The sequence below is a fragment of the Mustelus asterias genome, chromosome 26, assembly GCF_964213995.1.
Source record: "Mustelus asterias chromosome 26, sMusAst1.hap1.1, whole genome shotgun sequence".
NCBI classification, from domain to species: domain Eukaryota; kingdom Metazoa; phylum Chordata; class Chondrichthyes; order Carcharhiniformes; family Triakidae; genus Mustelus; species Mustelus asterias.
Window position 1 is genome coordinate 17,555,605 of NC_135826.1, and position 15,938 is coordinate 17,571,542.

The 15,938-nt window shown below is 45.7% G+C and overlaps 1 protein-coding gene across 1 annotated transcript in view; it reads right to left on the bottom strand.

Annotated features, from left to right (window-relative positions):
• Positions 1 to 15,686, bottom strand: part of LOC144479491 (procathepsin L-like) — an 84,606-nt gene extending 68,920 nt beyond the window's left edge. Inside the window, exons 1-3 of the mRNA XM_078198216.1 lie at positions 15,549 to 15,686; positions 14,708 to 14,830; positions 13,254 to 13,424 (exon numbers count right to left, since the gene is read on the bottom strand). Coding sequence (XP_078054342.1) covers positions 13,254 to 13,424; positions 14,708 to 14,830; positions 15,549 to 15,680 — 426 coding nt within the window. The 5' untranslated portion in view covers positions 15,681 to 15,686. The remainder of the gene's footprint in view (positions 1 to 13,253; positions 13,425 to 14,707; positions 14,831 to 15,548) is intronic.
• Positions 15,687 to 15,938: the final 252 nt, after the last annotated feature.

Below are 15,938 nucleotides of genomic sequence, written 5' to 3' on the forward strand. Positions count from 1 at the left end.
TGTGGGATCACTTTCTGAGTCTCCCAGCTCCATTGTATATATTATATTCATCAACTGACCAGAGACAGCACTGGGGCAATGTACTGGAAACCTGTTCAAATTCTAGCACGCAGTTCCTCTCAATTCAAAAAGGAAAGACAGACTTGCATTTATATAGCGCCTCACACAACCACCAGACATCTCAATGTGCTTTACAACAAATGAAGTATTTGGTGTCTAATCACTGTTCTAATGTAGGAAACACAGTAGCTAACATGTGCACAGCAAGATCCCACAAACAGCAACGTGATAACGATCATATAATCTGTTTTTTTGTGGTATTGTTGTTGGTAAATATTTGCCACAACATTGGGGATAACTTAGCTGCTCTTTTTCAAAAGAGTGTATGGGATCCCTTACATCTACCCAAGCGGTCTCAGTTTAATGTCTTATCTGAAAGATGGCACCTCCGACAGTGCAGTGTGTCCTCAGAATGGCACTGGAATGTCAGCCTTGATTTATTATGTACAACTTTAACCCCACTTTCAACTAAATGTGAAGTGATTCATCTTGGTAGAAAGAACATTGAGAGATATTCTACAAGAAGGGAACAACTCTAAAGGCAGTGCAAGTGTGGAGGGACCAGGGTACATATGTGTCCAAGTCATTAACGCCAGGTGAGAGAGTAGTCCATGAAGCACACAGTATCCTGAGCTTTGTTAATAGACATATAGATTCGAAGAGCAAGGAGGTTATGTTGAACTTCTACAAGTTACTAGTTCATCTGAAATATTGTGTCCAGTTCTAGGGGGCTGCATTTTGGGAAGGATGTGAAGGCATTGGAGAGAGTGCAGAGAATATTCGCAAGAATATTTTCTGTGGAATCTGTGTCCCTGCTGAGGTGTGCAGTCACTCAGCAACACGTGAGCACTGAGTTGCACATCACTCGCAGTTAAATTAGCAGACAGCATGGAGTTTGTGAGCTGCCTGTATCACTATGAATGTCTGCGGCTAAATTGTCCATTACGGTTCCCACACGTGATTACCAGCCTGATCCAATTTTAACTCCATGCTGCAGACAGCACTGGAGGGTATGTAGCACTGGGGCAGGGGGTAAAACATGAAGGAGGTGAAGGGGGATGGTCGTTTCCATTAGAAATATTGAAAAAGAATTAATAATAAAAATAGTTGACAGGAAGTGTGTGTGGGGGTGTAATTTTTTAATGTTTTATAGAGAATTGGTGAATAGGCTGATTGATACAGATCATCCACAGCTTCTGTCTCTTACCTCGTTTATACAAACGGAAGGAACCGTGATTTGCATCAACAGCAACAGCTATTGGTCCAATTTTTCTCACAGCTCTTGCTAAAGCTTTTTCATTTTTTTGGATAAAATTGTGTCCCTTAATTCTGGCAGCAATATTCACTCTCTGAAATTTGCATGGTCCCTCCTAGGTGTTAAAGAAAATGTGAAAAGTTAAGATTGATTAACAATGTGATGTTTTACAAAGTTCCAGTGATATCTTTACAGGATCTTTAACAGCTCCTTGGATATTAAAAATGATTCCATGTCTCCAATATTGTAAACACGACCATCGTTCCCATATTTAAATGAAAATGGGACAATTATAAATGTGGTAACTGTTGAAGAATCTCCTTCTTGTCTATCGGAGGGAAGATTTTGGTCAGTGTGTCCCTCAGTTACCTTCTCATCAATGCTGCAATTAGCGTAGCTGCAGAAACTCAGGGTGGGATTTAATGCCCTCCCCAGTGGTGAGTTTGGTGGTGGATCATTCATTGAGCAGGAAGGGGGGGTTGGGGGGGTGCATGAGTGGGAATCCTGTCACCACCCCCACTGCCAATTGGGGCAATTAGTAGCAAATTAATGCCCACTTAAGGGTCTCACCCCACCACTGTAGATATTAACCCAACGATGAGCGGGAGGCTTGACATCAAGTAAATGCATGTAGGGCTGCTTGCGGAGTCCTGGGTTGGGGGCGGGGGAGGGGGGGAGGGGGAGAGGCTGGTGGGGAGGGGATGTGGGTGTGTTCGGAGTGAGGGGCATCGCTCATTCAAATTCACTCAGGCCCCGACTGAGGGCCCAGTCATTGGAAATTGAGTGGCAGGGTGCGGAGCCCCTTGAGTGCCAACCCCTAAACTTGCTGCCAACCCCCCTCTGCCCTTCCCACACCACCTACATCTGTGACCCCCACAGCCACTATCGCTCACCTGGGGCCTGTTATCCAGCAATGATGCAAGGTCTCAGGTGGGTGCTGTAATGCCAGCAGCCACCATGTCCCTGCTGATAGGACCGTTGAATCTGTTTTCTGGCCTCTGATTGGCTGGCAGTGGGAAGTCTGCCCCCCGGGTCCTTAATCCCAGGAAAGGGCTGTCACTATCCAGTCACGTGACTGAGGGGTTGTACTTTCACAAACATTATTAATGAACACAAAAAGAAATGTTCAGCAGCTTCATCGCGGCAGCTTGCTCCCTCCATGTCGATTACCGAAGAGGATTCCACTTCCTGGGCTGATCATAGAATCCCCACAGTGCAGAAGGAGGCCATTCAGCCCAACAATCCCACCCAGGCCCTATCCCCGTAACCCCATGTAATTACCGTGCTAGTACCCTACCCCTGACACTAAGGGGCAATTTAGCATGACCAATCAACCGGACCTGCACATCTTTGGACTGTGGGAGGAAACCGGAGTACCCGGAGGAAACCCACGCAGACACGAGGAGAACGTGCAAACTCCACACGGGTAGTGACCTGAGGCCGGAAATGAGCCCAGGTCCCTGGCACTGTGAGGCAGCAATGCTAACCACTGTGCCACCGTGCCACCCTACTCTGAGTCCCAATTAGTCCTCCAGACCAGGTGACCCTTAATCTGCTGTGTTGCCCATAAGGGGACAATCGTCACAGGGGCCTTCCTGAAAAGCAGTAATCGAGGCTCTCACCGACTCTGCAGCTGGTGGGCGAGACCCCCATCATCTCCATTAAATACCCCCCAAAGAGTGGATTCAGAGCAAACTGATGCACAATCAACAGGGTATTGATATTTGTCATATGTCGAGAAGTTGCTTTCATTCAGTTGCTTCTTTGACAGATGAAAGGGTGGCTCTGTGGTGGGCACAGTGCGAGGTAGCACAGTGCGAGGTAGCACTGTGATCTCAGTGTCTGCCTTGCCTGTGGGCCTCAGCTTGCCTCAGGGAAAATCAAACCGTGTTGAGACAAAGCCAATAAAATGGCAGCTCTGCTGGATGTAAACAGACACGTGTGTGCCGTCCACAAGGAACTGAAACATGAGTGTGTGGAGTAGATGGGGGAGGTTTGAAGGGTGCTCTGAAGAACAAGGTGTAGCTGTGTGACATTGATACAAACAGCTGGGGGATGCTGCAGGAGGCAGCTCGGATGACATCCAATGCAGAGGGACAATTCTGACATGAAGCAGCATCAACAATGAGAACAGTGACTGCTAGAGAAACAACGGCAGCACAAAAGGCAATTCACACAAATATTCACCAGGGAACACTTTCAAACCAATTCGCTTCTTAATCACAGCCCAATATTCAAAACTTCAAACTATCAAATTGCTGCTTTAACTGTATCCCTAAAGAGTAAACACCTCTCTGACCAAATGAGCTGATTTACACAAAGGCTGATCTTTCAAATAGTTTGCAAATCAACTTTGAGCTTTCCCACCCAACATTAATAATTGTGTATCGGTCACACCCCAAACTGGAACTTCCTTATTTTGAAATGCAGCTTATACTTGAGTCACTGAGCAGCCGATGGAGCGTTTGGGGGAACCAAACAGACTAAAATAATCTCTGCTAGTCTTATTTTCCTCAGTTCCGTACAGCATTGTGTTGCCATGGTAACTAAAGATAATTTATTAGTCACAAGTAAGACTTATATTTACACTGCAATGAAGTTACTGTGAAATTCCCCCAGTCGCCACATTCCAGCGCCTGTTCGGGTCAATGCACCTAACCAGCACGTCTTTGGACTATGGGAGGAAATTGGAGCACCCGGAGGAAACCCACGCAGACATGGGGAGAACGTGCAAACTCCGTACAGACAGTGACCCAAGCCTGGAATTGAAACTGGGTCCCTGGCACTGTGAGGCAGCAGTGCCAACCACTGTCTACCGTGCAACCCCTGTTGTTCCAAACAGCCTAAAATAATCTCTGCTAATCTTATTTTTCTCAGTTCTGTGCAGCATTGTGTTGCCATGGTAACTGTTGTACTGGGTGATGTTGGATGTTCCACAGATCAAGCAAAGTCTGTTCAATGATCTGTTGATTCAGCTGCCTGTCACATCAACATTCTGCCTCACAGAACGGGGAGCAGGAATACATACGAACTGAAAAACTCTTAACTCCTCATCCAATCTGCATGATAGCAGGAGGTGTTGAGTGGAGATTTGAGAGATCATTACAAGATAAGGGGAGAAATGAGAGGGAGAGCTGGCCCCTTCCTGAAAGGTGATATTCTCTCACCCCTCCTAGTGCTGGTTAGACGGTGACATTGGTGGAAACCTGGGAGCAGATTCTCAGGGAAGAATTGACCCAAAGTAGGATGTCAGCTTCCATTCGATTTGGACTGGGCTCCACACTCTAATATCATGAATGCTGTAAACATTTTTCTTCATGGGACATGGGCGTCGCTGGCTGACCATCCCTAGTTGACCAAGGGCAGCTGAGAGTCAACCACATTGCTGTGGCTCTGGAGTCACATGTAGGCCAGACCAGGTAAGGATGGCAGATTTCCTTCCCTAAAGGGAACCAGATGTGTTTTTTACAACAATCATAGAACAGTACAGCACAGAACAGGTCCTTCGGCCCACGATGTTGTGCCGAGCTTTATCTGAACCCAAGATCAAGCTATCCCACTCCCTATCATCCTGGTGTGCTCCATGTGCCTACCGCTTAAATGTTCCTAAAGTGTCTGACTCCACTATCACTGCAGGCAGTCCATTCCACACCCCAACCACTCGCTGCGTAAAGAACCTACCTCTGATATCCTTCCTGTATCTCCCACCACGAACCCTATAGTTATGCCCCCTTGTAATAGCTCCATCCACCCGAGGAAATAGTCTTTGAACATTCACTCTATCTATCCCCTTCATCATTTTATAAACCTCTATTAAGTCTCCCCTCAGCCTCCTCCGCTCCAGAGAGAACAGCCCCAGCTCCCTCAACCTTTCCTCATAAGACCATCGACAATGGTTTCATGATCATCAGCAGATTCTTAATTGCAGATTTATTGTACCCGGTTAATTGAAAGCTACATTTAAAAAGAGATTAACCTGTCCAGTGTATGGATAAGATTGTTCAGAGTTGATGCCTTTATTTTGGACCACATATTGAAAGGCCTGAGTCATCCTTCCACTCTGACATCCATTGTTGCCAAATGGCCTGGTGCAATCAATCAGGTTTTGCTCACTCAAAGAAATCAGCTTGCGAATTTTCAGAGCCCACTGCCCTTCCATGGCACCGGCCGCACTGAAAGCCCAGGAAGAGTGACAGTCTCCCTGTTAAGTCCAGAAATAAAATCACATTAAAAACATTCTGACATAAAAATAAAAACTGTTGATAATATTCATTCTTCTTTCTGAGATTTCAAGGAAACACATTGGGTGGAATCATGTCAATTTGGGGAATGGGAAACGGGGCGGACGGGGAGCGGGAGGCAGAAAGGCAGCTTCCCGACAGCGGGATGAAAGTACGGAATGAAATTGGCACTGGATTGAGGGCAGATCGAGATTCTCAATGGCAAACATCAGGAATCTATTTTGAATACATGAACATGTCATGCACACTCGTTGAAACATAACCTCACCAGGATTAAGTTGACATTTTAAATGAAGTAAACAGTATTCGCTATACGCTCTGACCTGCCCCTCTCTGATGCTGAAAGTTCTGTGCCCAGTGAAGCAGTCAGTTCCATCTCCCTATGTCCTCACCTCAATGAACATCAGGCTCAGCATGAAGCTGAACTCTTCTACCCTCGCCTCTGTCTCCGTGCTCACTCCTTTGGGCAGGAGACCTCCCCGTGTTCAACAGATCTTTTCACCTCCAGTATTCTCCCTCTACCTGGACCCCATCCTTTGGCCTCCTACCTGCTCTTGACCTATTCACTGAGAACTGTCAGTAAAACCTCTCAACTTCTCTGTGCACTCACCCACTCCAACCTGTCTCCCTTTCAACTTGCTGCATTAGAACATAGAACAGTACAGCACAATACAGTACAGGCCCTTTGGCCCTCGATATTATGCAGAGCTTTGTCCAAAACTAAGATCAAGCTATCCCACTCCCTATCATTCTGGTGTGCTCCATGTGCCTATCTAATAACTGCTTGAAAGTTCCTAAAGTGTCCGACTCCACTATCACAGCAGCCAATCCATTCCAGACCCCAACCACTCTCTGAGTAAAGAACCTACCTCGGACATCCCTCCTATATCTCCCACCATGAACCTTATAGTTATGCCCCCTAGTAACAGCTACATTCACCCGAGGGAATAGTCTCTGAACGTCCACTCGATCTATCCCCCTCATCATCTTATAAACCTCTATTAAGTCGCCTCTCATCCTCCTCTGCTCTAAAGAGAAAAGCCCTAGCTCCCTCAACCTTTCCAAACCAGGCAGCATCCTGGTAAATCTCCTTTGCACTCTCTCCAATGCTTCCACATCCTTCTTATAGTGAGGTGACCAGAACTGCACACAATATTCCAAATGTGGTCTCACCAAGGTCCTGTACAGTTGCAGCATAACCCCACGGCTCTTAAACTCCAACCCCCTGTTAATAAACGCTAACACACTATAGGCCTTCTTAACAGCTCTATCCACTTGAGTGGCAACCTTCAGAGATCTGTGGATATGAGCCCCAAGATCTCTCTGTTCCTCCACATTCCTCAGAACCCTGCCATTGACCCTGTAATTCGCATTCAAATTTGTCCTACCAAAATGAATCACCTCGCACTTACCAGTGTTAAACTCCATCTGCCATTTTTCAGCCTAGCTCTGCATCTATCAATGTCTCTTTGCAGCCTACAACAGCCCTCCACCTCATCCATTACTGCACCAATCTTGGTGTCATCAGCAAATTTACTGACCCACCCTTCAGCCCCCTCCCCTAAGTCATTGATAAAAATCGCAAATAGCAGAAGACCCAGCACTGATCCCTGTGGTACGCCGCTGGTAACTGGTCTCCAGTCTGAACATTTTCCATCCACCACCACTCTCTATCTGCTATGAGATAGCCAGTTACTTATCCAATCGGCCAAATTTCCCTCTATCCCACACCTCCTTACTTTCTTCATGAGCCTACCATGGGGAACCTTATCAAATGCCTTACTAAAATCTATGTATACGACATCAACTGCCCTACCTTCACCTACACACTTAGTTACCTCCTCAAAGAATTCAATCAAATTTGTGAGGCAAGACTTACCCTTCATGAATCCGTGTTGACTATCCCGGATTAAGCTGCATCTTTCCAAGCGGTCATAAATCCTATCCCTCAGGACCTTTTCCATTAACTTACCGACCACCGAAGTAAGACTAACCGGCCTATAATTACCAGGGTCATTCCTATTTCCTTTCTTGAACAGAGGAACAACATTCGCCACTCTCCAGTCCTCTGGCACAATCCCCGTGGAAAGTGAGGACCCAAAGATCAAAGCCAAAGGCTCTGCAATCTCATCCCTTGCCTCCCAAAGAATCTTAGGATATATGCTATCTGGCCCAGGGGACTTATCAACCCTCAGGTTTTTCAAAATTACTAATACATCTTCCCTCAGAACATCTACCTCCTCCAGCCTATCAGCCTGTATCCCACTCTCATCCTCAAAAACATGGCCCCTCTCCTTGGTGAACACTGAAGAAAAGTATTCATTCATCACCTCTCCTATCTCTTCTGACTCCATACACAAGTCCCCACTACTATCCTTGACCGGCCCTAACCTCACCCTGGTCATTCTTTTATTTCTCACATCAGAGTAAAAAGCCTTGGGGTTTTCCTTGATCCGACCAGCCAAAAACACTACTCATGCCCCCTCCTCGCTCTCCTAAGCCCTTTTTTTGGTCATTCCTTGCTACCTGGTAACCATCAAGCGACCCAACTGAACCTTGTTTTCTCATCCTTACATACGCTTCCTTTTTCCTCTTGACAAGACATTCAACCTCTTTTGTGAACCATGGTTCCCTCACTCGGCCATTTCCTCCCTGCCTGACAGGGACATGCCTATCAAGGACACGCAGTATTTGTTCCTTGAACAAGCTCCACTTTTCATTTGTGCCTTTCCCTGACAGTTTCTGTTCCCATCTTATGCTCCCTAATTCTTGCCTAATCGCATCATAATTACCCCTCCCCCAATTATAAACCTTGCTCTGCCGTAAGGCCCTATCCCTCTCCATTGCAATAATGGAAGACACCGAATTGTGGTCACTATCTCCAAAGTGCTCTCCCACAACCAAATCTAACCCTTGGCCCGGTTCATTACCCAGCACCAAGTCCAATCTGGCCCCACCTCTTGTCGGCCTATCCACATATTGTGTCAGGAAACCCTCCTGCATACACTGTACAAAAACTGCCCCATTTGAACTATTTGACCAATAAAGGTTCCAATCAATATTTGGAAAGTTAAAGTCATCCATGACAACTACCCTGTGACCTCCACACCTATCCATAATCTGCTTTGCAATTTCCTCCTCCACATCTCTATTACTATTTGGGGGCCTATAGAAAACCCCCAACAACGTGACCGCTCCTTTCCTATTTCTAACTTCAGTATTACCTCAGTAGGCAGATCCCCCTCGAACTGCCTTTCAGCAGCCGTTAAACTATCCTTGATTAACAATGCTACTCCTCCACCTCTTTTACCACTTTCCCTACTCTTACTGAAACATCTATACCCCGGAACTTCCAACAACCATTCCTGTCCCTGTTCTAACCACATCTCCGTAATGGCCACAACATCATAGTCCCAAGTACCAATCCACGCTCCAAGTTCACCTACCTTATTCCGGATGCTCCTTGCATTGAAGTAGACACAGTTCAACCCACCTTCCTGTCTGCCGGTACACTCCTGCGACCTTGATACCCTCCTCAGTACCTCACTACACTCAACACTGGCTTCTGGACTACAGCTCGTTTTCCCATCCCCCTGACAAATTAGTTTAAACATTCTGTTCTCTTAGCTCCGCCCCGACCATGTGATCAAACCTGCCAACAAGGCTGCTGCTGTTGCCTGGCGTACTGACCCCCCCCTCACACAGGCTGAGCGCCAACTCTCAGACACATCCTCCTACCTCCCCCTTGACCACGGCCCCACCAGCAAACATCAAACCATTGTTTCCAGGACTGCCACTGGCCTCATCTCCTCTGGAGATCTTCCCTCCAGAGCCTCCAATCGCACAGTCTCCCAGCCCTGGGCAGCCCGCTTCCACCTCCTTCCCAAAATCCACAGACAGGACTCTTCTGATAGGTCCATGGGTTCAGCCTGTTCCTGCCCCATGGAACTCACTTCTTCCTATCTCGACTCCATTCTCACCCCCTGTCCAATGCCTTCCCACTGACATTTGTGATTCCTTATCATCCCTAAATTCCAGTGTCGTGGCCCTAGCCACCTCCTCTTCACTCTGTCTAATCCCTCCACACCTCAATGCCCCCTCCCCACACTCCCCCCACCCACCCCCCCGGCCCAGGAGGGTTTGAGGGCTTTCCGATTCTTCCTTGAGCAGAGGCCTGAACAATCCCCATCCACCACTACTGCTCCACCTGGTTAAACGGAATCATTTCTCCTTTAACTTGTCTCACTTCCTGCAAATGTGTGGCTATGTGTACCCCCAGTTATGCCTGTCGTTCTGTGGGGTATGTCGAACATGCTTTGTGATAATACTACTAGGCCATCGCCTCCTCATTGTCTCAATTGTGTGCTCACTTCTGCCTTCTTTCAGGATAAGTTGACGGAATGGCAAAAGTAAAATGGTCGGAATGACTTTGGTCAGTTCAGACAGTTTAAACATGACAAGATCCCGAGATTGCGTGTTGGGCCTGCTCAAGTGTCTGGAACACGTATAACCACCAATAGGTGTAGGTGGGATTGCCCCCTCGGCAGTGTGTGTTGTGGTGTGGGGATCATGGTCCGGGTATGTCTGGAGAAGAGCCGTAGAGCTGGATTAGAAATACAGCATGGAAATCAGTGTTGTCCCACGCAGACTTTTCCTGATGTTTGGTGGAGCGTACAGCTCTCTTAGTGAGCGCATTGGACTGTGGATATAAAACGCTGCTTGTCACATGAGGATAATCCCAAGATGAAGCAAAGGTACGGAATTCAGCAGAAACAAGCTGGTTGGCATTGCTTTTCCAGTTTGCCACGTGTGGCAAAGTGTTCCCTGAGTTTCCCAATTCCTGGACTGCTGGTTGTATTTGGCAAATAGCCCAGTTTGAATCATCCAGAATGCCAATTCACCAATACCAGGTATTGTTACCATCCCATTCAAAAATGTCTGGGTAGATCTGGGACCTCATACAAGCATAGGGGCTCTTCTGTTCCGTGTGGCTTCAGCATGGATTGGCTGGAGACCTTTCTTTCTATGTCAGCTTGCATAGAGGGCCAATACAGCAATGGTTTGGCCCTGGCCTGAGTTGTATCCAATCTGGGATGGACTTGTTGGGTGCAGTGCTACAGGAGAGTGGGGGGAATGACGAATCACTGACCTTGCAGGATTAGACCACCTTGAATGGTTAGTTCCTCTCTAAAAGCAAAGAGCACACAGAGGTCATGAGGAAGCCGCCTTGAAGATTCTGGCTAGCCTTGCATGATGGCAGTCGAGTGTATGTGACATCTTGCTGCAGTTCCTGCTCCAATACCATGATGCAACGGGAAGAAAGTACCTCTATCTCCATAATGTCAATGTCTGTCTCACGACCAGCCTGTTCTGTGGGGGTGGGAAGGTTCTGGAAAGGGCATCGGCTCAGGACAGTTCTCTGCCGTGTTTGTACACCACGTTGATGTTGTAGCTTTAACATTAGGCATTGTAGCCATGTAGATACAATGTGAAGAGGCTTCTTCAGGATGGTTATGAGTGGTCAATGGTCAGTTCCCACAGCTGCTGGACGACCACAGATGAAGTAATGGAATTTTTAACATGCTAAAACCAGAACATCTTTTTTGATTTGCGTGAACCGAGTTTCTTTGTCAGTTAGAGCCCTCGAGGCAAAGGCTATTGGTCCACCATTGCAGGCAAGAAAAAAAGCAATGAAATATTAAACTGTATTAGAAAGCACAACTCCCGTGTGGGAAAACAAAATTACAATAGTAAAAAAATGGAGCCAGGCAGAGCAGGTGTGCTGAAAAGAGGAAGCACTTCAGGGGTGATGGAATGTGAACTGATTGTATCAACAATGAACTGTTTGATCTGCCCTGGAGCTGTCAGTCAGAAAAACTTTTAGTAGCCAATGGAACATCAGTTCCTTATGTAAACCTTGGCTAATTCCCACTTTGCTAGAACTGTCTATCAAAGCACTTCAAAGAGGTTTCAAAGCAACTGAGGCTTATGAGAGAAAGCAAAGGTTATCCCTCGTGAAACTGACAACTCATATCACCCAAAACACTTCAAAGATGTCTGGTAAACCTGGGGCTTCTGAAATCTACCCAGGACATTCACTACTTTGAATGGAGTGTTGGTGTGAATTTGAAGGCTTCCAGGTGTTCAGGGAACATGGATTTTAATGTGACCAGGCCACTTCAAAGGTTTTACAGAACACAGACAATGATAAGGATTTTTAGCAGAAATGTGCCTGAAATCACCAGCCTAAGAGTGATTTCCAGGTTATCCAGGGTGACAAGGAGAGATCCAGCCTCGAGAGTCCTATCCTGAGAGGTAGCCCCAAGTTCAACCCCTTCTCCCCAGCCTAAAACCCCCTCAACTCCCAGTTACCTTGAGAGTGCCCCCCCTCCCTCATAGTCTGGCAGTGACAGAGAAGGCCATGGACACAGTTGGAGGTGTCTGGTCCCCAGTTGTCAGGATCAGGAGTAATTGTTGCTGAGAGGGGGCTTCTTCCCACTGGGGGGGGAAGGCTGGGAGTGGGGGAGAGGTTGGGTGAGAATCCCGATTTGGCCCTCATCCCCATTTCAAGGAGCCATCGGGAATCCCGGCTCGGGCGAGCAGTCTCGGGGAATCTCCCCCCATATTCCTCATGTAGCAGCCTCAATGATTAAAAAGCTGACTGTGGAAATGAGCTATTGAACGATGAGCTAAGGGATGAGCTGGAAATGTAATCCTACAGGGATACTTAATGAGGCGTGTAAGAAAAGCATTACACTGGCTTTCTGCTGAAGATTGTCATCATCTATTCTTGAAGATTGTTAAAACTTTTATAGATTGTTTTATCCTTAATGAATGACAAGGAATGAGAAACTTCTCTCCTCTTTACTGGAATGTTCCGCCTTCTTGTGCAGAAAAATGTATTTCCTGGATAGAGAGAATGATTGATAAGGGCTTAAACTCCAATCAAATTAAAGTGTTGCAATGAATTTACGCTCTAGGTCATAGAAATATAGAAGCATCGAAGATAGGAGCAGGAGGAGGCCATTCGGCCCTTCGAGCCTGCTCCACCATTCATCACCATCATGGCTGATCATCCAACTCAATAGCCTAATCCTGCTTTCTCCCCATAACCTTTGATCCCATTCACCCCAAGTGCTGTATCCAGCTGCCTCTTGAATACATTCACTGTTTTGGCATCAATTACTTCCTGGGTGAAGGAATGTCTCCTCACCTCCATCCTAAATGGTCTACCCCGAATCCTCAGACTGTGACCCCTGGATCCGGATTCCCCCACCATCGGGAATGTAAAGGGTTTAAGTTAGGATGTTCTGGAAATGAGACTGGACATGGCAACACTCGGAACGTTGAGAGTGCATCGTGGAAACTTGTCAGTGTTAATTTTTGCCAGATTGGATCTGAACTCTTATTTAATGTATTATCATTGTACTTGTGCTCTTGAATTTTAAAATATATTCGAACATTTTAATCAAAGTTTCATATTTGGAAAGGAATATCTTATAGTTTCTTTGTAAAAAGAATGAACATGAACACAGATTACGCACTGTGACCCAACACCTGACCATAGCCAATACGGGGGGCAGCAAACAGGAGAGGCATTTTCGAACAAAGCCGCACCTTTCTTACCCATTCCGACAAGCCACAGAAATTTCAGAACCTCACACTTAATCACCAGAAAGATTCCTTCTGATTTTCACCTGGTTCTTTACTGGAGTAACGATTCCTTTGTCACGCCAATCAAAAGCTGCTTCCCTCAGATCATGATTCCTTATGTTGTCTTCATCAAACACATCTCTTTCATCAAGCTCTTCTTCAGTCAGGTCGATTGGGAGTAATCCACTCATGCGTCCATTAAACTCTTCATTGGTCTAGAAAGTCAAACACAGGGATATTGATGAATGAAGTGATTGGTTTTGAATGGAGAATGTGCAGGAGGAGGGTGGATAACCACATGGCCACATTCTCACCAATTCACTGAGTTTAGCAAAAAGAGAGATCAAAGTAACAAACATTGCTCTCTCTCCATGCTCATGTCAAATGTTTGACTAAAATAAGGAACTGCAGGAAAATGGTGTGTCCATTTCTTCACACTCCAGGATAAAGGTGGGTGGAAAGCCTGAAGGTGATAAAGTATCTCTCTGGTCTAGGGTACCACAAACAAAATGGCAGCAGTGATTATACATGCACCTCATTTTGTGTGAGATGAGTTGAGAATCATTTGGTGATTAAAATCTTCCAGAGCACTTTCTCAGTGAGAAGAGTGGGTAAAGTTCCCCCATGAACTTTATTGGTCTTGAACTGAATCATCCCCATCAGAAAGCTCTCACATTCCATCACCAACTTGGTCTTAATTCCCGTTCAAAGCTCAGGCTGCAGTTGGTACAGAATTGGCCTCAGGACCCTTGGACTTAGCGGAGAAAGTTGGGCAGCATTCCCATTTCTGATCACACTGGCAAGTAGCTATTACACAAAGATCAGGTTTGGTTTTGATGCTCCCCATGGTTGCATATCTTGTCCATATATATTGTTAAGTTTCACACCAAACCTGAGAAAACAGAGGGTGTCCATGAACCGATCTCCAATCAATTATTGTCTTTTTTGGGGGTGGGAAAGGTGCCATTTTGAACTGGGATCCAACATTTCACATTCAGACTTTATTATTTCACATTCACAATCCAAATAGTCTCTCATCAATTTCCCAATGATTTCAATGACAAGATCTGACATTGGAGTTGAAATTGCCATTGGTCCCAGTGTTGGGTTTTAGTCCATCCCTGCGGGAAGGTTAGGCCAAGGAGAGATTAATGCAGTTGGTGTGTTGAACACTGTCAACACTATCCCATCATGTTTAAATTGTCACTTGGTTTGGGGCAGGTGAACCCATCCCATGCTTTTTATTCAGAAAGTACAGCAGACACACGAGCCGTGTCCCAGCCCATGGTGCAGGCTGTCTGACAACAGGAAAAATAATGAATTTAGATGTTAAAGTGGAAAGGAGAATCGATTTTTACAAAACATACATTGGTGAGGGAGGTTAGATTCTTTAGTGTAATGGGGCATTGTGATATCACTAACCAATCACGCCTCATTCAGTAATAACACCACAATAACTGGGATGTAATAGATCCCAGACTAGACATCTTATACACACCAGGTCTCCAAACTCATTCATTCCCATAGTAAATGTGCGTTTCCCCATTGAGTACTCCAGGTTGTGCTGTTCGATGTATCTCGCATTGTCCTCCCATATCGATCTCCTGTGGGTCTCTTCTTCCTGAGTAAAGACATTTAGTCAGTCAGATTCTAGCATCTTCCATTAGTAAAATTATACAATAGCTTTAAAAATCCAGATGTAAAAGCTGAAATAACATCTTGCAGTGGGTTTCTGTTCTCTATCCATATCAGAGACATACACTCATTCTCCTTCCCATAGACTCACAAAGATAAACCGAATTGAACACTCACTCGGAGAGATCGACACTGAAAGTTCAAAAGGAATAAACAGTTTAACAACAGCAAGATCTTTATCCCTGGACAAATCCTGGGAGTGAGCCACAGAAGGTTGGACAATAAAGGGACAAGAAAACTCAGGCATTTTACAGATTTGATTTTCTCTTCTAATCTGTTGATTTTGGAGATGTGTTCTGATCGGTGTGTGTGAGGACAATGTGAATACATTTTAAGAGAATGCATCTGAAGCTTCTCAAGGTTTATTTTTGGGTTCTATGGTAATTACAGTATAAGTCCAGTGGAATCCTGGTAAAAACAGTCTCTGTTCCACTGAGTTCAGCCAGTCCTCGACTAGAGTTAGAGACTGGGAGAATTCCCACAGAATTTCAGGACCAATATCTTTTCAATTTCACTTCACACACTCATTCCACCCAACTGCGAATTCAACTCTCCCACCTTAACTCAAAGTAGAATCCCTTTCCCCTTGAGAGTGAGCTGAATGTTTGGAATAGGTTCCAGACTGGAACAAATTCCCCTTTTACCTCGGTGTACTGCTTCTCATGTTGTGATTTCCAGATCTTCCAGTCTTCATCCAACCTTGAATCAAATGTGGGGCCTGAGGTTACAACCAGAATAGACAGCAGCACACAGCACAGAAACAGAGAGAGCTTCATGCTGGACAATCTAATGGAGCAAAACCAATGGCATTAGACATGGAGTGGACAATATTCACACATTGATGGGAAAATAGCTGTTTGGGAAAATTATTCTGCAAATGTACAAATATTATCCTCCACAATCAGCTTCCATGGGTCATGGCTTCCAATTGCGTTCTCTGTTTTATATTTTAGCCTCATTGAGCAGAAAAAGATATTTCATGGTGATAATCTGTGGATTGGAATCATCCTGCCTTTAAATTTTTGACAATATTA